Source organism: Drosophila melanogaster, chromosome 3L (assembly GCF_000001215.4).
Source record: "Drosophila melanogaster chromosome 3L".
Lineage (NCBI taxonomy): Eukaryota > Metazoa > Arthropoda > Insecta > Diptera > Drosophilidae > Drosophila > Drosophila melanogaster.
The window spans coordinates 21,138,801-21,165,317 of NT_037436.4; the positions used below are offsets into that span (position 1 = coordinate 21,138,801).

The 26,517-nt window shown below is 41.2% G+C and overlaps 1 protein-coding gene across 5 annotated transcripts in view, besides 4 other annotated features; it reads right to left on the reverse strand.

The window, feature by feature from the left end:
• Window positions 1-26,517, reverse strand: part of Ac78C (Adenylyl cyclase 78C) — a 35,484-nt gene that overhangs the window by 2,354 nt on the left and 6,613 nt on the right. For 2 of the 5 annotated variants that reach the window (NM_001275209.1, NM_079470.5), the window contains exons 2-18: window positions 21,838-22,202; window positions 8,695-9,133; window positions 8,334-8,631; window positions 7,786-8,090; window positions 7,507-7,648; window positions 7,192-7,373; window positions 6,920-7,121; window positions 6,008-6,141; window positions 5,848-5,937; window positions 5,384-5,545; window positions 3,564-3,700; window positions 2,291-2,431; window positions 1,510-2,062; window positions 1,352-1,447; window positions 1,150-1,289; window positions 867-1,021; window positions 4-770 (exon numbers count right to left, since the gene is read on the reverse strand). In NM_001275209.1, the coding sequence (NP_001262138.1) occupies window positions 4-770; window positions 867-1,021; window positions 1,150-1,289; window positions 1,352-1,447; window positions 1,510-2,062; window positions 2,291-2,431; window positions 3,564-3,700; window positions 5,384-5,545; window positions 5,848-5,937; window positions 6,008-6,141; window positions 6,920-7,121; window positions 7,192-7,373; window positions 7,507-7,648; window positions 7,786-8,090; window positions 8,334-8,631; window positions 8,695-9,133; window positions 21,838-21,881 (3,987 nt within the window). In that variant the 5' untranslated portion in view covers window positions 21,882-22,202. Of the gene's footprint in view, window positions 1-3; window positions 771-866; window positions 1,022-1,149; window positions 1,290-1,351; window positions 1,448-1,509; window positions 2,063-2,290; window positions 2,432-3,563; window positions 3,701-5,383; window positions 5,546-5,847; window positions 5,938-6,007; window positions 6,142-6,919; window positions 7,122-7,191; window positions 7,374-7,506; window positions 7,649-7,785; window positions 8,091-8,333; window positions 8,632-8,694; window positions 9,134-11,410; window positions 11,844-21,837; window positions 22,203-26,517 lie in introns of those variants that run through there. The other 3 variants (NM_001275210.1, NM_001275208.1, NM_001259928.2) reach the window with 3 other exon arrangements.
• Window positions 4,562-4,629: a mobile genetic element.
• Window positions 6,740-6,874: a mobile genetic element.
• Window positions 13,119-18,145: a mobile genetic element.
• Window positions 18,389-18,455: a mobile genetic element.

A 26,517-nucleotide genomic window follows, 5' to 3' on the forward strand; every position in this document is an offset into this window, starting at 1 on the left:
TACCTCCACCAATCTAGCATGGTAGCAGACCATCACCAGGAAGGATATTAGCAGTATCAGCATTTGGACTCCAAGCGGCATGCCCAGTCTGGAGAGCTCCACCAAACTGAAGCTATCGCCGGACCCGAACTTCATCATGATCAGCGTGGTGTAGAATGCCACCATGGCCAAGGCCATCAGGGCCTTGACCAGGTAGTACAGCTTCAATGCGGTGGCCAAGGACACCAGGCAGAGCACCCAGGTGAACACCAAGTACTCCGGATGGGCGCACTGCCCCTCAACATCCGAGGAACTTTGCATCACCGAAGCATCTGAATAGCTGAGGTTACTGAGAGAAACACTGTGTCCATTTGTGGTCAGTGTATAGGGCCGATGGGACTGCGGTAGTGGAGGAGTCAAATTCAAAGTGAGGGCGTTGAGCGTGCTCCTCACGAACTCGTCGGAGGGACCACTACTTGTAATATCCACCAGGGGAGTGGGCCCTCCACTGGCCGGAGTGCTAATTGTGATATTGTGATGGATGGTGGCAGACAGATAGACATTCAGCTTGAACTCCTTCTCCGTCATGGAGATGTTGCTGTATGGCGAAACCATTCGCAGGAATCGTGAGTGCTCGTCGGCGGTGCCTATGTAGGTGGAAGAAGGGCACAGGACCAGTCCTATGGCACTCAGCATGCACATGGACACGATGACGCCGCAAATGAATAGAGTGCGACGCTGCCGTTGGTGTACCAATTTCGCAGAGTTCGTCTTCAGGCAGCGGGGTAAACCTAGGGAGTAATGGTGGAGTATTTAGACCTGAGGTACTGAACTTGAGTAGTTTTATGTTTTTCATAATGCTTTGATTCAATTGTATTCATGCTCACCTGGAAACTCCTCGGCCATGACCAGGACGCAACAAAAAGTTAGAATTACCGTGCCCACGGAGAGACAAATAATGAGACGCGTGCAGCGTGGAATGATGATGACCTGGCACAGCACCATAAATATCCAGATGACAAACACACACAGCATATTGGATCTGAATGGAGTAGATGGGGTCGGTACAAAATGGCAGGGGGGGGGGGGGAGAAATCAATTAGCAATAGTTCATTAATTAAGAGAGTCCTGGCCTTTGTTGGTTTTCCATTAACAGGCCTGCACACGCACCGGAACATATCCTCCCGCAACTGACAGAACTTCTGCTCCTGGCTCTTGTCCTTGAACTTGAGGGTCCAGGGATTAAGGTACTCGCGTCGGATTTCCTTATTCGAATTGATTTGAATGTTCTGCTCGATGAACTCGTCGATCTGGATTTCGAGGAATCGGGTTGTATTGTAGAAGCGGGGGACTGCTAGTTGACTCCACTTACCTCCTCATCCAAAACCGCCACCGAGACTCTATGATCCTCCTTCGTATCAACCAGTATGGAGTCGGCACGATTTAATCCATCTTCGGGACTGTTAAGCTACGGTCGCCAAGATATTATATGTGAAATTTTTGTTTAAGCATTAAAGTAAGTGACCTTACGTTCTTGAACGGAATCTCGGGTATCCAGTCGGTGGTGGACTCATCCTCAATGATCAGACCCTTGCCGTCGATGGCCTCCGCCAGGTTTTGAATGCTGCAGGCTCCGTTCCTGGGTCGCAGCTGGACTTCCAGAGGAGCCGACATCATGGCGGTGGGAGAGGACACGGTGGACATGCCGCATGGGCCCGTTCCCCCACCTCCGGTGCCACCTGCTCCTCCCATTACGCCACAGCCGTTCCTAATCCTGCGGCTGTCCATGGCCACGCCCTCGACCACATTGGGCAGGGAGTTCAGGGATATGTTCTTCTTCTGTTGCTGCTGAAGAAGTTGCGTGGGCTGCTGGGCGGGCACAGCAATGGTGGCCGCGTACTCCAGACTCCGTCCGTCGATGCTGGCGCCATCGTTGCCTGTCGCGGTGACCCCGCCGATGCTTCCGCTTCCGCTGGCCGAGATTGATTTGGGCAGGGCGGTGGGCGTGGCGCAGGGGGGAGCAGCAGTGGCCACACTTCCCGCCAAATGGGCGCTGCTGCGCGTGCCAAAGCGCCGCTTGGGTCTGTTGAAGCAAGCGAAGGGTTAGCAATTGTCGGTTTGGTATTTGAATGCACTCGCAGAAAAGGTTGTGAAACATAAAATAAAGATATGAATAAAAATGTTTAATTTCTCTAATGAGATGCCTAACAATCGTACATATCCACTTATATACTTTGTGTAATTAGTACGAGGGACATAAAATGTAACTTAAAAGTATTACAAGTTTTCGCTTCGTGCACTTTTCACTTACCTCAATGGCTCAGTGCGCTTGATGAGGTAAGTCTTAACGTTCAGCATTTTGAGGTGATTGTCTCGACAGCCGCCGTTTCCCGGCTCCACCTCGTAAGCGTCGTTCAGGCACTTGAGCGTCGCCTCCGAAATATGGACTCTTCTGCAGGAGGAGGAAAAGAAGGGGCGTTACTAAAACAGATTTCGAGGGGAGAGTATTAGCAGTTGGCCAGACTTCAGTTGTAAGTTCGGAAATGTAGTTGGCGAAAATTAAATTCAAATATTTGCATACGTTTTCTACGAATGTGCGTGGTGATTTGAACCACAAGAACCACCGACTATTTCCCATTTTCCACTTTTCCCGCCAAGCTCTTTGTGTTTTCTTGTGAGTGTGTGTGTGTGGGGGGGGGGAGTAGGCCCTTCATAATTGGGTCTCCGCCTGGGTTCCTTAGAGCCTCTCGATATTGTTGCTTGTTTCTGGTTGCCGCCCAGGCCACCATCACATCAAAGCATTTTGCATTAAATTGAGCTTTTCATTTCTGGGTCTTTTCATTTTGTTTCGGGTTCTGTGGTCGCTCGGATTTTCCCCATTTTCCCCCATTTGCTGGGCGAGCTGTTTCTTTCTATTATTTGGTTTCTTGTGTCTAAACACGCCAAGCTTGCAAATTCCCAAACAATTGTTGTGAGCTACACAGGAGCAAAGAAGCCAAATAAAGAGCTTGGACTAAGCCACAGGACCCGTAAATTGGCCAATTAAAACTGCGGCCAAAATTAAGAAGAAAATTAATTAAGACTTGCAGCCAAAGTCAAAGTTATTTGAATTACGTATAGTTTTACAAATTAATTTAAGACCGAGGTGGTAAGGTAAACGCAAAACGAAAATTGTCGGATGCCCAAGCTACATAGCTAAACGAAATGCTTTAAGTCTGAATTAAAACGCACCAAAAACGTATATATTATATATTTCTATTTCATCAGATATTAGTAACAGGGCAAGTGTAAGCTTTAAATCATTATGACTAACTTATTAGTTGAACATGTGGCTACTGACTGTCCAATTGAATTTAGATCTTTTGACCTTTAATTCACTTGCATGGTTAATAACAGAATCATTTATGCGTTAACTACCGTCCTAATTTGTGATTTGCTGGCTTATTAGTTAAATTAACCTGCCAACATTTCAGGATATTCCCCTGCATTGGAGATATCTACTGGATATATGGTTTTGTCAACTCATTAGGTATGTACTCACACGCAGCCGTGTATTCGGATTTCTACGTGACTGGCTTACTTACCCGGGAATTCCGCCGGATTCCATGTGATTCGCAATGATAACATCATTAGACCAGACGTCAAAATGCCATTTCTTGTTGCCCAGGACACCGCACATCACCGAACCGCTGTGTATGCCGATTCGCATGTTGAGGTCCACCTGCAATTTGCGAAACGCACTTCTTAAAATATGCAAAGCACAGCAGAAATATTTGCACCACGGAAAATTCAAAACGAAATACACTTGGAAAGAAAATGTGAACAGAACGTTATCAAAATACACTCTGAAGAGGAAAAATTATTTCAAATTGATCTTTAAATTTCTTATATTTTTCCTTTTCAGAATTAAAAATGTGATCGATTGGAAAGCATCCGAATAGTAAATACATGGCTTGAGTTATTATTTGAATTCCTAGTACGCCACTATAATCTTAAAAAGGATAGAAAAGTTTAGAATACTTAATAAACCTCAAACTAGTACAAACGTTTCTCTCTAGAACTCAGTTTATTATTCATTTCGCTGCCACATGCTCGAAATTTCCCATGAACTCTCAGCAGGTTCACAGACTGAGTTACCCAGTCAATCGTCAGACTGCCGCAGCAATTAAATCGCCGTTCCAATTATGCAACTGCAGGCGGCATAAATCCCCATAAACGAATACGGGATTCCCCCGTTTTTCTGCGGCATGCCTCAGGCTGCAGTTGCACCGAAAAAATCAATTAAATTCCAGTGGCAAGCTCGCCGTATGAAAATTTAACTCTCGCTTCTGCTTTTCGGCCGACTGTTGTCCGTTGCCTTTTGCTCTGTTGAGATTTGCATACAAATGAATTGTCAACACGTCCGATGTCCCTGCTCAACAGCTCCTGCTCCTATATACTACCACCATACCATACTATATACGTGCTATAGCCTCCGCCCATGGTCAAAAATGGTCACTGGATTGTAAAAAAAAATCAACGAATAGCTGCTCGCAAATAGAGGAATGGCAAACGGTTGAAGCTGAACAAGAGCTCTATAGTTCTATAGATGGTTTCCTCGACTATCAGATACCCGTTACAGCTAGTGGTGTGAAATTTCTTTTTTCTCGGCTTATCACCAAAAAGTCTACTAGATACACAATTTTAAAAATTCTTTTTTAAGCTTGTCTTGCTTGAAGACAAATAATAATAAAATAATAATAAAAAAAATAATAAAATAAAGGCCATCAATAAATGTTTCAAAAGTGAACAGTTTCAACTGTCTCTTGAACAGAAAGTGACAGTTTTGTTCACTTTGTGTGCATTTACGATTTTAGAATCAGATTTCTTTATTTCCGATATCTAACTGTTGTACACTCTGGGAGTAACGGGTATAAAATGGGTCTTAAATATTTCAATTGTGCCGACCTAACGAAATGGAAGCCATGAGACCTCAACAGATGTCAGTTGGTTTGCGTTTAATGTAGCTCGTGGAAAACTATTATTTGTTCATTTTCGATTTTTTTACGCAAAGGTACAAAAAGGATTTAAATAAAATGTTAAGCGACACTAAAAAAGGATCAAACTGCACAAAGTAAAAAAAATGGAAAGTGAGTTCTTGAAATACTAGTTTTAATTTACAATATATGGTTGCAGTCCTATTTAAGGTTACCTTTATTTAAAAGATGTATGTTATTAAGCTATTTACCATCAGTTATTTTATTTCACCCTATTGCCCTCAAAAGTATGCTACACCTTTAATGGATTTTCCATTTGCTCGCTATACCTTTTGTTTGTTTAAATCATTTAAATAAAATTTTGAGGGCCACACTTCATCGCGGTCGTTCCGTTTCGTTTTGGTTCGATTTGATTCGATTCCACTTACATGCGTGTGCAGGCGCACATCCTTAATGGCCTTTATCATGTGCAGGCCAGTTTCCACGCTGCACACCGCGTGATCCGGCCGCGTCTTCCAGTTGTCGCTCTCGAACTGGGACACACAATAGTAACAATCGCCCAGCAGCTTCACACGCAGGCAGTGGTTGTCCTTAAAGGGAAAAGGGCGGAAAAGCATTCAGCAAGTGCAAGGCACCAAAGAAAATGTTTAAATATCATTTAAATATCGTGTTCCTTAAAAGCTCTTCGCTTTACAACAAAATATTTTACAAAGTCGAAAACATTTTTTGTACTTTCTTGAATTTAAAGCAAAATTAAATTGTAGTAGTTTGACTTTAGAAAATCAACAAGAAATTGTTGTAATTTATAGTAAATGTGTACTTTAAAATAAATATTGAAATGATTTTATTTAATTATTTTATATTTATTTATTTATATTTTCAAGCAACTTACCTCCGCAATGCGATCGAATCGGGCGAACAGGTCATTTAAGATTTTCACCAGCTGCTGGGCCGAAGTTTTGCTGGCCAACTCGGTAAAACCCTGTGGGGAACGAAAAGCAAAGGTGTCCAAATGCAGACAATAAACCTCTCAGGCTATTTTATACACCTACCTTAATGTCGGCGAACAAAATGCTCACATTGTCCATGGGATAAACGTACAATTTGTTGAACTGCGTCTCCACCGTGGGGTCCGTGCCCTTGTACATTTCGCTGCGAATTTGATTGTTCACGATGTTGGGCAGAACTGCGAAAGGGAGTTGAGTTTTGCGGAGTGGGGTTAGCACCAACTTGAACACGAGCCAAACGCAATATATATTCGCTAAAGGACCCGCAAACCGGAGGCAAAAAGCATCGCCGACTGCCTGCAGTTGTCAGGCAACACGAAATTACCAAGAAAGGCGGAGGTTTCGCCTACCTGGTCTCTTCGTGGAAAAATGTCACGGAGAGTCCCTTGAAATAGCGCTAACAACCTATTAAGAGGGGCATTTGCGCATTTCAAGTTTCATTTAAAGTAAACAGCAATAATATCTCGAAAGGAATGCAGCTAATATCAATCAGACAAATGAATGTGTGTAACAAAATTATTATATGGAAAATACCTTACAAACAGAAAAAACTTTATTTTATTTTTTCTATTTCATTTAATACCATTAGACATATTTCAATAAAGCGAACATATATTTCATAACATATTTCAAGGAAGCGAAAAACAAGTGACGATCGCAAGTAATAAGGTGGATAAGGTTTTCGATATTTTTGCATAATTTTATTAGTCTTGAAAATTTCTACGATTTGGCAAAAAACTTTCTTGTCCAAACCGGTCAAGCCCCCACTTTTGCACAATTTTAAATTTGTTTCCCATATTATTCCCCAATACCTATAGGTATCCTTGAAAAATTATAAAATTTCGAATTCACACGATATTCACGGGTATCTGATAGTCGGGGAACTCGACTGTAGCACTCTCTCTTATTAAATATTAATTATATACGAAAATGCATTTTTGTATATTATATATTTACTTGAATCCAGTAGTTTTTGAGTGCGCTGGAGCTCCTTTTCCGACTCTTTTTTGTGCTCCATGGCCTTGTGCGTTTCTATGAATGCCAGTCGTTGTCCGCGATCCGTGAGATACTTTGTGTACATTCCGGCCACGTTGATGGCCGTATACAGAATGAAGTTGGCAAAGATCTGGAAGAGCACGCACTCGGGATTTATGGTGGCCTGCGGGAAAAAATGGAGAGCTTAGGCAAAAGTCACAAAACAATTTCAATTCCAATGGCTGGCCAATTACCTCGCCGTGCTGCAGTTTGATGATGGTAATTACGGCCAGGTGACAGCTGGCCGTGATGGTTCCGCCCACAACGCACCACTTCAGGGGCAGTGGCAGCATCGCATATGGCACGAAGATGACGAACAGGATGTACCAGACCAGGTACTCGCGATCCGCGAATCCCACGCCTTGTCCAACGAATCCTGCAAATCGCGAGAGATGGAAAATCACTGTTGCGACCTACAGCACTTACGACTCATCCCGCAGGGGGCGCCCAAAAAGGATTAGTCCTTTTGACGGTCCGTGCAGGTGACGCATGATTTACGACCCACTCACCCTGGATGTTGAAGAGCACCCATGTGCAGACCGCCGCCCAGTGCAAATAGTTGTTGGCAAAGCAGCGCCAGTAGCCCAAAAAGCAGATGGCCATGTTGGCAATCCCGCAGCACACCGACCAAGTGATGGCCGTCGCCATGCTCTGAAAACAAATTAGGAATATTTGATAAGCCAATACACTTCTTAATGTAAATTCAAAAATTCGGATATGAGTTTAATTAAAGAACTAGTCTCCTTTCAAAAGTTAATTCAAGTTCAATTAACAATTATTCCACTCACCGTTCCATCGTCGCTTTCAATGGGTCCCAGTTCACTTCGCCGCATTATCCAGACAAAGGCCAAAACAATTTTTAGAACAAAGTCAACTACGTTCACAATGATTAGGGATTTTTGGCGCTGTCGGTGCGTATAGGTCAGGTAGGATCGTTCCAGAGAGCTCTGCTTGAAGGAGTTGGTCAGCGAAGGACACAGGATTCCTTTCACCACGTTGCCGCTCTTGAAAGCCGAATACATCTCGTTGTTTAAAGGGCGCTGCGATTGACCAGGAATGCTGGCTAGTGAGTTTCCAGATTCCAAATCGTGTTCTTTGAAAGATTAAAACGAATCATAATTTGTATAAATTGTGAATCAAGAACTACGCACTATGCTATATAGATAGACTATATATAGATAAAAAATGAAATATTAAAACCTTTGATTATTTTTCATTTATTTCCATAATCAGTATATACTACTATTGAAATAACACAAAAAAGACTTATAAGCAACTAAGTAAGGTACTTATGTGGCTTACTTCAATTGGCCTGGTCAAGTCCCTACCCGCTTACCGAAATTGCTGTTGCCAAAGATGCTGCAACTCTCCGTCCGGCGTTTGGGTCCGTAGGCCCGCTTGGCCTCCACAATCCGGACGGACTGCACCCGCAGAGGCGTCTGCTTGGCCACGCCCCCGCGCAGGGGGCCGCCCTGCTGTTTCTTGCGCAAATTGGACAAAATTGATGTGGTGGAGGCACGCAGCGATGGCGGCAGGTCGCCAGAGCCATTGTCCTCCATTTGGGCACCGTCGCCGGGAAGTCGGGGTATTTTAGACATGTCCGGAGTGGCCATTGCTGTGCTGGCTGCATCCTGCTGTTTTTGGTTTTAGCTTGGCTTTAATTAGTCCTAAGTGCGTGGGCGCACACATTAGCTTACCTCGGAGGACGCGGCATCGGCTGCCACTGAGGATGTGGCCGCTGCTCCAGTTCCGTTGACCGTAATCTGCTCATCATCCGTGGTCTGCGCAGCGGGATTACTTAGACCCAGCCCATCAACTTCCTCGCCATTCACCACCGCCTCATCGTCATCATCCCCCTCTAGTTTTAGGTCGTCGATTTGCGCCAAGGCGATGGCTCCCTTGTCCACTGCCCGGCGCAGCACCACCCTCTCATCGGGTTCTCCCTCCTCTCGCGGAGCAGCTGACTTCCCACCCATGGTGCCGCCTTCTGGAGGCGCCTCCTCTTTCGTGTCGCTTCCCCGACTGTGTTGCAGCGAAAAGGCCGACGAGGGCGTCGCACTCAACTGGCGCAGGTGCACCTCGTCTGAAACCAGCTTGTCGTCATCCATGTTGGCCAACTGTCCCTCCTCCGCGGTCCTGGAAGGAAAAGGAACTTAAATTATTTAAACAATTCATTCTGGAAAAATATAATTGAAATACTGTTGCAACGTTTGTTGTTGACTAATTTCAACTTTTAAATATAGTAATAATAAAGACAGGCAGAAATAATAGGTCGGTGTGGGACAGTACTTCATATAAACCATTTTATTTAATTAAAATCAACTTAATGTTTCCAGTGCACATCAATTTTCTAAATATACTTTCAATTTCAAACTTTCCTTTGAAGTTGAGGTACAGCTAGATGAATGTAAGTATTTGCGAACATAAAGTCAAAAAGTAAGTCTAGTCCGGCAAGACGAAACTTATATACAGTGAACTTATTATTGAAAAAAGGTGTATATAGAAACAACTAACCACGATTTCTTTCTTTACATATTGTCAAAAATGATTAAATATTATTAGATTATAATATAATTATAATGTAATATAATAATTAGACTTAAAACTCAGTAAGATCCGAAGAAGAACGTATATACTTTTAATAGTGGCAAATGACTCGTTCATTTGCAGAAAGTAAAAAAACATTTTCTTTTAAGATTTTTAAATTTAAATGTAAAATCTGTATTCCCAAAAAATTTTATGCTAAAATTATTGATTGACGTAATGAAAGGCTGTTATATGCTTGATTCTTTAAGCTGAAAAGAATGAATAGGACATTATTGGGAATTTGAATTAATTTGTGCCTCTATGGGTGGTCCTTCAAATTGCTTAAAACCAAGAATAGCTAACAATACTCAACACTCATTCGTTTTTGAGTCCTTAAATCGGAAAATTTACGTTGGCTTTAGTGTGAAATAGGCTGTCAGTATTTAAATTCATAAAATTATATTACCGTACATTGCGGCATTTAAACAATTTGAACTTTTTGTTTAAAAGAAACACAATTACAATTCTGGTTAGGGCTATGAGAACTTTTACTCGGAATTGTATTGTGTGTGTAGAAATTTCTAACTTAAGCCACAATTGATCTGATTATTATTTATTGCAATTCCATTACGGAGTAAATCAAAATTAAAATTGTCGAAATGAAATTTCACGATTTGTGGCATTTAAATCATTTTTTGATTTCAGTAATTTATGCTTCTGGAATCTGGCAGTAACAGCCTTTAAATGTCTTTGGCAAACGACCTTCGGAGTCTGAGAGCTTCTGAATAATTTTGTGTTGTCTGGAATTGTTAATGTTTCAGCTGATAACAGAGCGGATATATATTGTATATATATATACCTTTGCATATACATTTCAATATGCTTTATAGCTTGTTTAATTCCCGGTGCCGCAGCGGAAACGCAAAATGGCAAGGCAAGTCAACGCGACGACAGTGGAAAATGGCGCGTTGATGTCGTTGTCATTATTCAAATTAGCAGTGGGGCACTCACACACACGAGTCCACCAATACGCGTGCAGGCATGCGTACATATAGACACACACACATTCCATCACAAAAGTAGCACACTTTTCTGGGAAATTAATTTTAATCCTAGCTAAAGGACAAAATAGGAAATACCAATACGTCGATGGGTCAACTGCGACATGTGGGAAGCCTTATAAATAAGCCCTATCGATTTCATAAAAAATATAGATATTATTATTTTTAAATCTAAGGCAGTTACTTTCGATTATCTTTATAAATGTTGGGTGTAACTGTTAATAAATCCTTTAGTCGCCTTTATTAATTTAATCAGTTTACTTTATACGCCTTTAACGGAAACAACGGGCATGTGACCTTTTGTATTGCTAAATATCTTTGTGGTTATTTATGTTAATGTGATCCATTCACTGCTTGCATGGCCTTTATTATCAAAACTGCTGACAAGTCTTATCTGTCCAAAGGAACCTAATGTATTTTCGGTCCGTTTTACCAGACAGCGTGGATTGTATTTACCATGTTTACTTGCCTAGCCATCGGTACATCGGTATCTCCCTATCAATACACCTTTCTAATCTCTGCCACATAATAATGGAAACTATGGGGGAAGTAATGAGAAGTAAATGCTTTGAAACTTCGATTTACTGACATGGCTGTGCAAGTAATAACGAAAAACTCTGATAAGTACTGGATGGCCCCCACATCAGATGGAATTTTCCGCCATGCGTAACAAACAATCCATTTTCACATCATAGCGTTATCACAGTTTAAATGAAATTCTCGGACTGTAAAGATGCGGATTTTAGCACCTTAGCAGAAAATCAACCAACCATTGAGCATTTAACATCCTCCACCTACAGATGCTACTATGTATTTGTTTACGCACCTGTAAGATGTTTGGTCCAATAAAAGACACACTATCACATGCCAGATCGCACCGGACTATGTTCCGTTTCAGTGATTAACACATTGTCACTCCGGTTGCACCACGTTGCGATGAGTAATCCAGCAAGGAAAAGCGAGCAACTGAACCCAAAATCCAGTTGAATCGAATGGAGTTTATCGCCAGCGGATGGATGGGTTCGAGATAAACTTCTAATATAATTATCGCGTATATAAATGTGTTGATAATGGCGCAACAATATTCAAAATACAAAATCGATAAATCGAACGCGGGCCAGGGTTCTCCGCGCCCATCATTGTCAGGTTTGAATATGCAAATATGGAATCTATTCCGTGATTCACCCAAAGAACTTTGCACTGTTCACCGATTTTCTCGACTTGGCGTCATATACCATGCAAATGTTGATCTATACCGTGTAGACTTATAGACATATGTTAGCTGCGACTGCTTAACAGGTTTTACTTATTAGTAGTATTATTATTTATTCTGCCGCCAGCGGCTAGCTTTGGTTAAATATAATTTTTCGCGTCTTTCACATCGGACTGGCGTTTAGCAACTGAGCGAGAAAAAAAGTCGCCATCACCAATCGCCGGGATATAATATGATACTGTCGAGCTCAATTCTGATTTTGGTTTGGCTGGGTTCTCTCCATATTACCCATATTAGCCATATTTTTCTCTTTTTTCTCTCGCGGTGACGCCAAGTGAAATCAGTTTTGGTCAACAATGTTGCTGATATGGTAATTGACTCGAGTTCGCTGCGTTGACTTGATAATGATAATTATGATGGGTGCCCAAATGATAATAAGCTGTATCTGGCTAAATGTTTGGCAGGACTACGGTTAATTTTCCGAGTTATTAAACATTACAGCCCTGGAACAAACACACAACTCAAAGCTGTTATTTGACTATAGTTCGATGGGTTCACTGTTGTTTACTGAATATATGAGCAATGGAAAAGCAATCCCAGTAAAGCGTCATCTTTGGAATTTTTTAAATTTGCCCATATTTTGGCATATGGCATTTGAATTAAATTCCATGTATAGCCTGGGGCAAGTAAAAGCCATTTTAATTGAAGTGTCCCCAGCATAGAAATATTTTGAATTTTATTATAACTGTTCAGAGTTTTTTTGTAAAATCGAAACAAGGCTTTTATAATGGATATTCCCCTTATTTTTGCCAATTTCCTATAAAGATTTCGAGGTGCGTTTAGAAACGTCGAAAGTTCAGATATAAAATGTCAGATATAAAATGTCAAAGGCATGTCTGCAATGCTGGCTATTATTTATATAGACAAACAGTGGGGATAGTTCCAAGTCCCAATCAGCCATTCCAGCCACCCACTTTTGGCCCAAAAGGGCTGGGAGACCAAAGGAAGACGGGTAAGGGGGCAGTCCTAGTCAGTCCTTTTTATGAGCTTTTGTTGGCTTGTTGAATTTATGGCCATAAGAAACTTGTTAAAGCACATTATTGGGTGTGTAACAAGTGCGTGTACCGATGTGTGTGAGTGTGTGTGTGTGCTTGTGTGTGTGTTTGTGGGCTTGTTTGCCTTCGGTGCTGCTACTTTCGAGTCGCAGACTCAGAAGAAGGGGGTGGAAACGGGGGGCTTAAGGCGGCAGCTGCTAAGCTAAGTAGATTAAAGTCATATTTACACGTCTTTGCTATATGTGTGTGCACCTGAAAGAAATATATGTAACATGGAGTAAGGCTGAAGGCTGGCAACAACCCGGTTGGCAGCGCTGTTGAGCAGCAACATGATTGTCGGAAATCGAAGTTATCGACAATCAGTCATCGAAGGAACGATCGCAAGGCAGCAGTGAGTGGAGTGGAAGTCAGCGTTGCAGTGAGTCGAGTTCTCAGCAGCAGTCGTTCGGTCACAAACTAAGAATACTTTATATAATTACCGCATTTAGAATTAAACTAATAATTAAATTAATAATAAACAATAATAATAAACAATCTTACATGGGGGCTCGTCCAGTCCTAAATCGGTTATATGAAGGTGCAGTTGTTTAAAGAAAAAAGACATTGTTGTGTGCGTGGGTATAGTCTTTAAAAGTTGTAAAGTTGTGGCTATATCTATTGCATTTAAAGTTGGAAAAATCAGTTGTACAGATTTTGTTTGAACACAAGTCGGTAAAAGTCGGGAAAGCTGCTAGAGAGAACTGATAAAGTTGAAATTGTCGTGTGCGTGGATTTAGTCTTTAAAGTTGTAAAGTTATGGCTACGTCTACTGCATTGAAAGTTGAAAAAATCGATTGAACTCATACAGACTCAAGTCGTTTTGCTGTTGTGGAATTTAAAACAATTAAATTGCAAAGGTGGTGAAATTCGTTTCTAACGAAAATCAAAATTTGTCTTTTAACCGGTGGCGCCGTCTGCAAAATCGACTACCGTCGCGCCGTTAGAACATTGTCGTTGTTTGCTGGTGTTAGTGCCTTGTCGCGGAATGTTCACACGTACACCACCTACAAATAAAAAACTTAACACCGACCAAATACAAGCAATTCTAGAGAACGAAAGCGAGGACGAAAGCAGAAAAGAAAAAATGAACGAAGAAGATCAAAAGTTGGCGCCTGTAGGAGAAGCAGAGGCAAAGAAGCAGAATAAAGACGCTAGTGCTAAAGTCGAAGAGAAATTTGAACAAATGATGAATACTCTAACCCAGAGCATGTTGGCAAAATCTAAACAAGAGGGGCAAGTAATTATCGCTGCAGAAAAATTTGAAAAAGTTGTAAGTGACTGTGATGGCAAATCAATTCCTATTAAAAAATGGTTTGAAATTTTTGAGAAAAATGCCGAGGCATATGAACTTTCGGAGAAACAAAAATATGTTCAAGCCAGAAGTAAGATGATTGGATCAGCAGAACTTTTCTTAGAATCTGAATGTGTCAGTGGATACACTGAACTCAAAGAGTTACTAATTGAAGAATTTTCAGGCAGCTATAATAGCGCCGTTATTCACAAAAAGTTGCAAGACAGGAAGAAGAAGAGGGAGGAAACTCTACACGACTATTTGTTACAAATGAAGAAAATAGCAGCCTTAGGTGAAGTTGAAACAGTTGCTTTGATAACTCATATCGTAAACGGCCTCGACATTAAAAAGGAGTATAAGGGTGCTATGCTCCGTTGTAAAACTCTTAAGGAATTAAAGCAAGAATTCGAAATCTACGAGAGGCTGAATATTGTTGACAAGCCGAATATTCAACCAAAACCAAAGCAAATTACACAAGGTGTAAAAGCAGATCACTGCTTCAACTGTGGTTCGAGGGAACACAAACGAAAGGATTGTACACTTCCTACCAAATGTTTCAGCTGTAATCAAGAGGGCCATATCTCAAGCAAGTGTCCGGAAAAAGTAAACAGCATGCGCATTCACGTTGATAGTGCACGAACAAAGCCAGTAATCATAAATGGGATTATCATCAACTGTCTGGTGGACACAGGATCAGATGTGACCATAATTAAAGAAGCTATATTCAAGAAGATGAAAGATGTTGATTTAAACCGCACTGCAACAGTATTGCGAGGTTTGGGAAATGCCTCAACACAGCCGATTGGATGCTTCAGAGCATTAATCAAGACCGACCAGGTGGAAGCAAGCCACAACGTTTTAGTCGTCCACGATTCTAAATTCAGTTGCGATGGAATAGTGGGACACGATTTTATCAGCAAGTTTCGTCTTATCTGTAGTGCAGAAGGCTATACTTTTCTTGACCCGGAAGCAGATAAAAAACAAGCGGTTGAGTATTCCCAAATGTTTAATATTTGTGAAGAATCTTCTTTTACAGTTGCACCACAATACCGAGAAGACGTTGAACGCATGATAGAGAGAACATACGAAACACCACCCAAGCAGATAAAGCAATGTCCAGTCGAACTCAAAATTATTCCTGATGGCGTGATTAAACCCTTTCGCCATGGACACACCCGACTATCTGAAGAAGAAGCTATAGCTGTAAAGAAGCAGGTAGAGGAATGGGTCGAGCAGTCAATCGTCCGTAAATCTACATCAAATGTTGCCAGTCGCACAGTCGTTGTCAAGAAAAAGGATGGTACCCTACGCGTTTGCGTGGACTATAGAAAATTGAACACCATGGTTCTGATGGATTGTTTTCCGGTACCCATAATGGAGGAGGTGCTTGAAAAACTGCAGAGTGCCAAATGGTTTACAACCATGGACTTACAGAACGGATTTTTTCATGTGGCCGTAGAAGAAGCCAGCAAGCCGTACACAGCATTTGTTACCCGAGAAGGCTTATTCGAGTTTAACAAAGCGCCCTTTGGTTTTAAGAATTCCCCAGCAGCGTTTATACGGTTCGTTCAATTTATTTTTCAAGAACTAATCAATTCCAATATAATGCAGCTATATATGGATGACATAATTGTATATGCCGCTACCCCAGAAGAATGCATGGAAAAGACGGAAATGGTACTTAAGAGAGCTGCAGAATTTGGTCTAAAAATAAAATGGAAGAAGTGCAACTTTATGCAGAGGCGAATTCATTTCCTGGGACATATTATCGAAGGTGGACAAATATGCCCTGGAAAAGAGAAAACATCAGCAGTGAATTCCTTTGGAACACCTCAGAATGTAAAAGCCGTTCAAGGATTTCTGGGTCTCACAGGATTCTTCAGAAAATTCATACCTGGATACGCCCAAATTGCGAGACCACTGACGGACCTATTAAAAAAAGATGCCATTTTCAACATTGGACCAGTAGAGCAGCAGTCGGTGAATAAGCTGAAAGAGATTCTGGTAAACGAACCAGTATTGAGGATCTACTCACGAGAAGCAGAAACCGAACTTCATACAGATGCCTCTAAGGACGGGTTAGGAGCCGTTTTATTGCAGAAGTTCGAAGGCAGTTTTCACCCAGTCTGCTTTTGGAGCAGAAAAACTACAAAAGCCGAATCAAATCGTCATAGTTACTACCTTGAAGTAAAAGCCGCATACTTAGCTCTGAAAAAGTTCAGACACTATTTATTGGGAGTCCCTTTCAAGCTCGTCACGGACTGTGTCGCATTTAAACAGACAACAAAAAAAGCAGATGTCCCAAGAGAAGTTGGCCCATGGATTCTCTATATGCAGGATTTTAATTTTCAACCCGAACATCGTGCAGGAGAAAGAATGAGACACGTTGATTTTTTAAGCCGCCATCCCCAAGCATGCATGATGATAACATCCGAGTTGACAGCACGTATTAAAAAGTCGCAGCAGAACGATGATTCAATTAGAGCAATCCTGGAAATTCTAAAAGATCGTCTATTCCAACCCTACAAGCTAAAAGGTGGCCTGTTGTATAGTATGGTCAATGGCAATGAACTACTGGTTGTCCCTGCACTAATGGAGAGGGAGGTGATTCAAAGCGCACATGAAGTTGGCCATTTGTCGTTGCAAAAGACGATGCATAGCATACAGCAGCAATTTTTTATTCCTCATTTGGAATACAAGGTAAAAAAGCTAATTTCTAACTGTATAAAATGTATCATCCACAGCAAAAAGTTGGGAAAGCAGGAGGGATATCTAAATTGCATAGATAAAGGAGACGCACCGTTGCACACACTACACATCGATCATTTGGGGCCAATGGATTCATCGGCCAAACAGTATAAATACATTCTGGCAACAGTCGATGCGTTTTCAAAGTTTGTCTGGTTATTCCCAACCAAATCAACCGGACAGGAAGAAGTGGTCAAGAGGCTGACCGACTGGTCAAACATTTTTGGTTTCCCTAAGCGAATTGTTAGCGACAAAGGAACGGCCTTTACGAGTGGTGCGTTCGAACAATTTATGAGCAGCCATAACGTGGAACACGTCTGCACAACTACTGGAGTGGCCAGAGGCAACGGCCAGATAGAACGAGTAAATCGTTTAATTTTGGCAATAATATCAAAGCTGTCTTCAGACGAACCGTCGAAGTGGTACAAATATGTGCCTGAGGTACAAAAGGCGATCAACTGTCACGTGCATTCATCACTGAAGCTGTCACCATTTGAGGTCATGTTTGGCACCAAGATGTACACCCGAGTTGAGGATCGGTTACTGGAACTGCTCCAAGAAGAAGTGGTCTGTCAATTCAACGAGGACCGCTATGAGATGAGACAGCTGGTAAAACGCAACATCGAGCAGGCGCAGAAGGACTACAAGCGCAATTACGACAAAAAGCGCCGAGCTGAATACAAATACAAAGCAGGTGATCTGGTTGCAATTAAAAGGACCCAATTTGTAGCTGGCCGCAAGATGGCAAGCGGGTATTTAGGTCCATACGAAGTCACAGGGGTCAAAGACAATGGCAGATATGACGTTAAAAAAGCAGCAAACGTCGAAGGACCCAATGTCACATCCACCAGCTGTGACAACATGAAGTTGTGGAAGCACATAGCCGAAAATGCAGACCTATTGTCATCCGGGTCGGATGATGATGATCAGGAGGGCCGAATGTAACATGGAGTAAGGCTGAAGGCTGGCAACAACCCGGTTGGCAGCGCTGTTGAGCAGCAACATGATTGTCGGAAATCGAAGTTATCGACAATCAGTCATCGAAGGAACGATCGCAAGGCAGCAGTGAGTGGAGTGGAAGTCAGCGTTGCAGTGAGTCGAGTTCTCAGCAGCAGTCGTTCGGTCACAAACTAAGAATACTTTATATAATTACCGCATTTAGAATTAAACTAATAATTAAATTAATAATAAACAATAATAATAAACAATCTTACATATACGAAATTTGTTCGTAGCATTTAAAGTATTATTACACATATTAATAAACATTTATCATAGTCAAATTAACCTATTTCAGTTAAATGGTAAAAAGCGTATACAAAATTCGTCGAAAAGATTGTAATAGGTAGTAGAAATCGTTTCCGACCCTATAAAGCACATATATTCCAGTCTGTCCTTTTATCTGTCCGATTTGTTGTCTATCATCATTATTATATGATCTAATTTAAAATTTCTTCCTTGCACTTTCACTAGGCGAGTAACGGGTATCTGTTAGTCGACGAACTCGACAACATCGTTCTTTCTTGATTTATTATAAAATGACTCGTTAAAATCGTTAGATTGTGGCTTGATTAATACATTTTACATATCTATTCCAAATTCTTTTTTGCGGTGTATGTGTGCTTCTGCGGTTATATTTGAGTTTGTGCTCTGCGTTAAGTGGCAGCAATTAACACTTGACATATTTATGCTTAACCCGAGGGCCGCAACGGGCGGTTCTCATGCATTATAGTCATGCCCTGGTGCCACCATCAACTACAAAACAACTAATGCCACCAACTACTTGGCAAGGTTGAGCCATCATCGATATGGTCGCAACAACACCGGCTACAACAACCACGCTGGCTATGTCTGCCCAGCTGCTTAGTTTATTTATCAAGCGATTAAGCCCTTCTGAAAGTGGGCCGGGCCATACTGCCGTAGGGGGCGTGGCTTTCGGCTAACTGGTGCGAAAGCACTTCCTGCTGTTTTAGCCGAGTTATGTGAGTGCGGCAAATATATAAAGATAATTAGTTTGAACTTAAAAGTAATTTCTCAGCAGGATAGTTAGATATCACTATCCGATTAGCCAGAGGATAAGAATAACCTTGGCATATTTAAGGAGTAAATATCACCATTAAGGTTATACACCATGTTCACAAATCACTCATTTCCGAATAAGAGAAACATTTTTAACTGTGATAAAATATATTTGAATTCGTATAGAAATTCGACTACAATATATGTGTCTAGTAAAAATAAATGAAAGTAAAGTAAAGCAAAGGCATTGATATTATATGTATATGTAACTTTTCCCCTAAAGGTAAACCATTAAATAAATGAATGCATGGCATGAGCATAATTTTATTGATAATTAATATTCGGCACAGGTCGGGAAATGGCAATCATCAGAATGACAGCTCGGAAGGCCAAAACAAACGCAGCAGGTGGCCAATTCACTGCAAAGACATCGTCCATTTCTGTCATGGATATGGCCATGTCTTTGGCAACTTCATTTGGCTAAGAGTCTTGGCCCATAAAGGACGTTTCTTCCAGACAGACACCCATCCACCTATTCATATATATACATTTCTGTTGGTATGTGAGTGTGCTGGATTTGGGTTAATGTCGACATTGGTCAACATGGGTGTGCAATTGAAAGCGAGCAACAAAGCAGAAAATAGAAAAATTACTCAGCGGCTCAGTTTGGGTCGGATAAAATTAAAGGAGTAACGAAACCCATAAAAAGGGACAATGGACATGGCAAGAGAGTCTTCCTCTTACACAGAAAGAAGCTATTATTCAAAGGAAATGCATTTCAATGACGATAAATTTGACCTGATCATATAAATATTGGTGGAGTTCCAGTTAAATCCTTCGTCTTTCAGTGTATTTTAAATCAGCAGGCACAAAGGAAATCGGACAAGTTTGGGTATCAATCAGAATTGGACGGCAAATAAATTCTTCCATTGTGGGCTCAAAGACCTCAGCTGGGACCTCTTGGCGGTTCTATAAAAAATACCATTATTGTTAGATTTCTCTCGTTCCTTCTTGTTAAGCATTATTATGCAGAAAATGCGCTTAGCCAGGACCACGGCTTTGATGTCCTTTTTCCCCGCTATGCGGTTCGAATCAAAGTGCCTTATTTGACGGCTGCCACTGATTTGGGTAAACACACTTAAAAATCAAAAGCAATCAGGACCAGCTTCTGCGGCATGAAGGAAAAAGGCAATAAGCCGTGTAAGTGGCCACTTTTTAAGGCAGCAATCAAGTCGGCAAGAATTTAAAGTCTATTAAATTTGACAAATCGCCTGGGAGAAACCCAACCTTAAGTCCCTCGAATATATGGGATGCCCAAGTACTCTTGACATTTGCCAAGGAAATCTTACAGACTCGTAAAAGTTGCCAGGACATGGCTATTTATGTTTATGGCTTACTAATTAGCTTTAGTCCTGATGCAGCAAAAGTTTTCCTCCCATTAAAAGTCGCACTGTGTAATTTCCACTTTTCCTGCCATTTTCCTCTCCTTTTTCGCGAAAATCCCCGTTCCTGCCCCATTGTTGTTTGTCGTTAAAATTCACATTTTATGGAAGATTCGGTTGCCTTTACCTAGTTTCTGCACTGTCGCCAGCGACAGAATTTGCCCCACCTTTCGATGCCGGGCTTTGTTTACTACGAGTGAAAAGAAAAATTTGCATAGAAAAGGAAATTTGCATGGCATTAGGCAGACGCTTCAAGTTGTCCTGACATCTACAGCTGCTGCTATCCGAGGTTGAATTACTAAGTTCGACAGGATACGGGCAAAATATTAAATTTATGGCCGGTAAACATAACTTCGAAGGGGAGGCACTCATTCAGTTATTTGTTTTAAGTACTATTAAGAGGAAGAGTACTTACTGAACGCAATTGAAGCTGTTTAATCGCATTAAGTTAAGTGCGGTGACTTTAAAGATTATCCTTTCGGTATTTACCACGTTTAATGGCAAAGCCTGCAATTACTCTCGGTAATTCTTGGGTAGTTTCACCCTTCTAGAGCAAAATGTATTCAAAACGAAATCGAAAAGTTGATTGTCTGTGGGTTATTATGAAATTAAAATGCCATAATTCGATTATTTCGCGAGCGAACGGTCCTTTATGCTCCTTGCTTGTTTTCCAAAGTGAATTGTCCGTGGCCACGTGGCGTATGTGCAATTTCCCAGGCACTTGAATGTAGTAAAATAATGTTTGATCTGTCCACATTTTCTGGCATTTTTCTCACACTCATTTGGAGTCGTTTAAAGGCTTTTCCCCTTGAACAAGTCTATTGAGCTAAGAACTTGAGTTCTCTCAACAGCATCTTTGTCAGGCGTCGTCTGTTGCCATAAAGCATAATTGAAATTTGAGATTGACATTGAATACCAGTGGCATTGTTGCTATTGTCGCCTTTTGTCCCGGCCTTTCATCGGCTACAATTCCAGTCCACAGCAAATGCGACACATTGCTCGATTATTATTGTAAATAGAAGGGGAGCGAAATTGGCGCCTCCGTGGGATCCATTATCGGTCCATAAACTAGATACAGTCGAACTTCTTAAGGCTAAACTTTCAACTGCAAAGCACTTTGAAATTTGAACAAGATATTTGAAAGTATTCAAATATGTATGCTTTTTTTAACGCAACTTGTGTAAAACATATCTTACATAGCTTTTATCTAAACTTTTGGATAACTTTTCTGAGAAAACTTTTCTTATTATTTGACGAAGGATTAGTTCGATTCAATTTTTTTGGGCTTATGTTCTTCTGTTACCTTTCAATTACTTATTTTGTTGGTACACTCTTCTGTGGCAAGTGAATGCAAATCGTGCCTTCAATGGGATCGGCATCGAGACCACTAACAACCCTAAAGCCCCAACATTGTGCCACACTCCTGGCCAAACTGTCAACACTTACCTGAGGCAAATGCGCTCCTCCTCCTCTTCGAGTTCCACGTCCATTGTGGCGGAGGATTCTGTCTATTGCTATGCTTGCTTTTCTTCTTTATTGCCGCTCAACGAAGCTGCTGCTCTCGTCAAGTGAGAGTTTTAACTGCCAACGGCAGCGGCACTACGGAATCCTTGAGGTTGACAGCAGGTTCCTTTGCCGGTGCCGTAGGGTATAAAGCCAACTCGAAGTGATTTAAGCTGTCGTCAATTTGCCTAATGCTGCCATAGATGGGGAGGAACGAGCCAGGAGGAAATGTCCGTTGATGACTAACGTGTGCTCCATGGTGCCGAAGAATTCACAGGCGAATCTGCGCCCGATTTCGATTCCAATATCTGTAAGCAGATAGCGGAAAATCACATTTAGCATTCTTAATAAATTCGAGAATCTCTTAAAATATTTCGCCGAAAAGCAGAAACAACACCCTCTTCGCCACCATACTCGACACCCTCCACGAGTCATTCACATTTAACAATGGCAGTATATAATTTAATAAATAGTTGCAGTTGACAGATTTCAAGTGGGCGTGGGTGCGACGGAGTGGCGAACACTACACGTCATCGGATCTATAAAGTAACACATACGTAGTACATAGTACGTCTATATGGGGAATGGCGACAAGTGCAAAAGTGTGCACAATAAGTGGCATAAAAAAGAAGCCAAAGGAAACAAAGGAAGTTCACGAAACTGAATTCGTATGGAAGTTTGTATACTCTTTTTCTAAGAAAGTAAAGATTCATATTAAAAGGAACAGAAATTTAGGTGATTGTTTAAAAGGATATCTTTAAGTTACACATTTACTGCGCAACTTATTCCCTAAGTTTCTTTTGCCTTCTGATATAAGCTAAAAATCAAAATTCTACCCCATTATAAATGAGTTGTGATATTCCTGGGCAAACGAAGCCCACAGCACCAGTGCCGGAATCTCAACAGAGAAAATAAGCCAGGGAATGGCCAAATCGCTGTATATTGGTTTGTGTGTGTTTTTCATTCCTACTTTGCCATTTAAACGGTCGCCTTTTGGTGTGAGTGTCCGCTTTTGGTGCTCCTCCACATAAGGCAAACACTAGATATGTCAAATGTTTTGCCTTAACATGTGTGCCATGCCCAGAAGGAGCAGGATGCGAAGTAGGACGATCAGGCGGAAAGCGGCAGGACGGCACGGGAACGGACAGGAGTAGCAGTCAGGGACATTTGTCGTGCTGTTGGCTGTTTTTTATGTCCTGCCCATTTCCATAGCAATTGGAACACAGCGAAAAATTAACGATTATCAATCGAGTATCAATCGTTCAAGGAATATAGTATAGAATATTAAATTATGGAAATCAATAAACCAACGACCGCTTAAAAACAATATGCAGAGCCATTGTAGGTGGGATAAAAACTTAATTTAAAATATATAAGTATTAACACTAGCTGAAATCGCGATTGTTTTCAGAAGTGTCAGTGGTGTAGAAATAATGTTAGAATATTATTAAAGAAGGACGGGTTTTTTTGCTGTGCACCACCATTGAAACTGAAAGCCACTTGAAGCATGCAACACCCAGTCAAATTCAATCAGTGCGTGCAACTTGCGGCCACTTGGAAATGCTGTCTGTGGTTTGCCTGTTCCGCAATTGGATGCAAGATGTGGACAGAATGGGCTGGCGGGTCCTTGGGCACAGCTTTTATTATTGAGTCATAAAACCCAATTTAATGCGGTTAAGGAATATGCATTTAACCGCTATCTCGTACAGGGTGTCTTTTTGTCTGTAGAGAAGCGCTAGGGTGACAATTCGTCATCCTTAAAATATGGCAGATATCCGCATGATCCCCATATGCAGAGTATGCTTTATTGCCCTCCTTGAATATTTATCGGACTGCGAATATATACTATATACGAGTATATGTACATGTGTTATAGGTCTTGTTATGAGTTATGTGCATCCTGTTGCGTGAGGATATCCCAGCAATTTCCTCTCCTTTCATTTCGTTTCTCGTTGTCTGCCTTTTTTGCCCGCGCCTGACAATGTAACCAGTTTATGACGCTGCTAGCCAAGTTTCCGGTCTGTCTAACACGAGTTCCCCCTGTTCGAATTGCCCTCACTGACAGGAATGCTATGTAACCCCATACGAGGAACCAAATTTAAGGCGAATGTTTCTGAATCCTGCTTAAAATTGTTTTTTAAAAATATTCTCTCAAAGGAGGCGATTCTGTGTGCGACAGTCATCAGCAGGTGAATGTCCAAACCCCATTCCAGCAAGAGTCCTTCCAAAATACGTATATCCGTTGTGGGAACGTAGCCCCCAAAAACGCCACTCAAATGTATGTGTGGGGCGATTATTTCGGTGGCCGGAGAAGGGACTTATCACCAGTGGCAGTAAATTGAGTGTAAATATTCCTACGATTGCTTTGTTGCTGCTGCTGCTGAAGTTGAGTTGTAAAAAAAAGTTTGCGACCTGGGTCAAAATGTCAGGCACGTCGATTTATGTGGCACCCTGCAAACAATTTCTATTGCACAAAAACAAAACCTTAAACGGGTAGACATTTATTGTAGTTTTGAAATGAATGGAAGATTTTAAATAATAACCAAATGAAAAAAATATTAGGGGGAAAATTAATGCTAAGCGACTGTTGTTACAGGTACATACAATTTTCCTGGCTGAAGTTTCTTGACTGAAATCATATATATGTTTTTTTTTTGGTGCAATTTTCATGAAGGTGTCCTGTTTGTTTTGGGAGAAACAGTTTGCGCCATCACGCGGCTGAAAAGAATTAAGTTTCTGATTCATGTCGACACCAGCGACTCAACTACTCATCTTGCTGAAAGGGCAGCGGAGAGGTTCTGCTGCCAAGGACCTGCAGCCTGCACTGTTGCTCCCCGAGCCCTTTGCTTGCCACACTCTCCGTCGCATTAAGCCACCGATTTATGTTGCACGAAGGGAGCGACGAGCAAACAAACGGAGCACAGATCCTGCAATCCGAGTGGTCCTTGCCTTTGTTTATCCTGCTGCCAGGATGCACCTCGCACATCCTTGCACCCTGACACTTGCGCTTATGAATAAGCGCCTACTGTCCTGCAGTTCCAGTTACTGGCCCAGTTACCGGGCAATTATGCGCTTCTTAAAAATAAATTAATGACCAACCGGCAATACGGAGCAACCGGAGAGGAAGCAGAAACATCGGACACTCCCGCAAGTGAACTTTACCGGACCTTTTTAATTAATTACACGGCACGAGTCGCCAGCAAAAGAGTCTTTGATAAGTAAGTCCCAGCTAACATGGACAAACTTTTTACGATCGCCGTGAGACTGATTGCTAATATATTTGTTGTTGCCCTAATTAGTGCGATTAGAAGCCATTAGTCTTGACTTTTCTCTTTTTCCCGTTTACGCGAATAAGGACAGACACACAAACTTTTATTTATGTATTAATAGAAGATATTTCTTTATCATATTATAATAATAAATTTGGGTGAAAGCAATTAGTTTAAAAATAATACCATTATTTAGCTAAACTGTTTTCAGTTCTATTTTGACAAATCAAACTTCATTTCCAATTCGAAAATAAAATCTCATTAAAATTCTATGTTTAACCAGCCAGAAAAAGCTAATACCTTTACCTCGATGTGTTCTTTTTCCATTCATGAATAATTGGAAACTCAAAAATACATTTTGTAGTTTCAGGCAATATTCGTGTTCTCTCTGCTCTGCATTTTGATTTATTTTAATAGCATGCAAACGAGCCAACTCCCAAAATTGGTCATAAGCGGCGTATGAGCAATTTAACTGGACGATCGTCCAAAATCGTTGCCTACTTTCAGGCGGTGCCTGCTTTTAGCGTCAACTTTAATGACCTTTCCAATTATTGATGAATTAAGATGGAATGAGGCATACATATAATTTATTATTATTATAAATGCGTTTCAATTTTAATTGCATGTGTCCGAGCGATGAACTTAATTGAATTGAAAACGAGCATAAATTGAATCAGAGCACAGGAGTTGAGTAAGTTTTTGCGTGAAAAACGTTAGTGCTTGTGGACAGGTGGCAACCAAAATGGTGAGTGAGTGCGTGTGTGTGTATGTGTTTATGCTTTAGCCAAATACATTTTTACATTTACCACGGAGCAATTTATTTTAATTTCCCCACAAAATGTCTGCTAATCATGACATTTGCTCGTTTACATTATGTGGTCGGTTTTCAGTTTTTGCAGCTTGCGCATGTAATTTTTGATGCATGCATTAGCTGCAGCTGCATATTGCATGGCTCTCTCTTAGAATTGCTTTCACCGCTGCACTTTTGGGATTTAACATTTTGTGCTTGTCATTGCCAATGAATCCTAAAGATTCCCGATAAAATGGCAACATTAGTGAATGAACCCTAATCACGGCGCGCTAATAAATCATCTTTTTTAGAACCATCCATTATTTTTAGGAACATCGTTATTTTTATATTCGCATGTAAAACGATTGTATAAGCGTTCGTATTTACTGTAACTCGAATGCCGAACGACACAATAGACATGGCGGAAATAAAATTCGTACCCGGCCAAACTGTTTACACAAAAAAGAAAAGCCACTCTTTTTACGAGACACCGGTTCAAAAGGAGTAACACCTGCTGGGGTGGGTAATATTAAAGTTTAATTCCACAACAAAGCCGTAAAAACG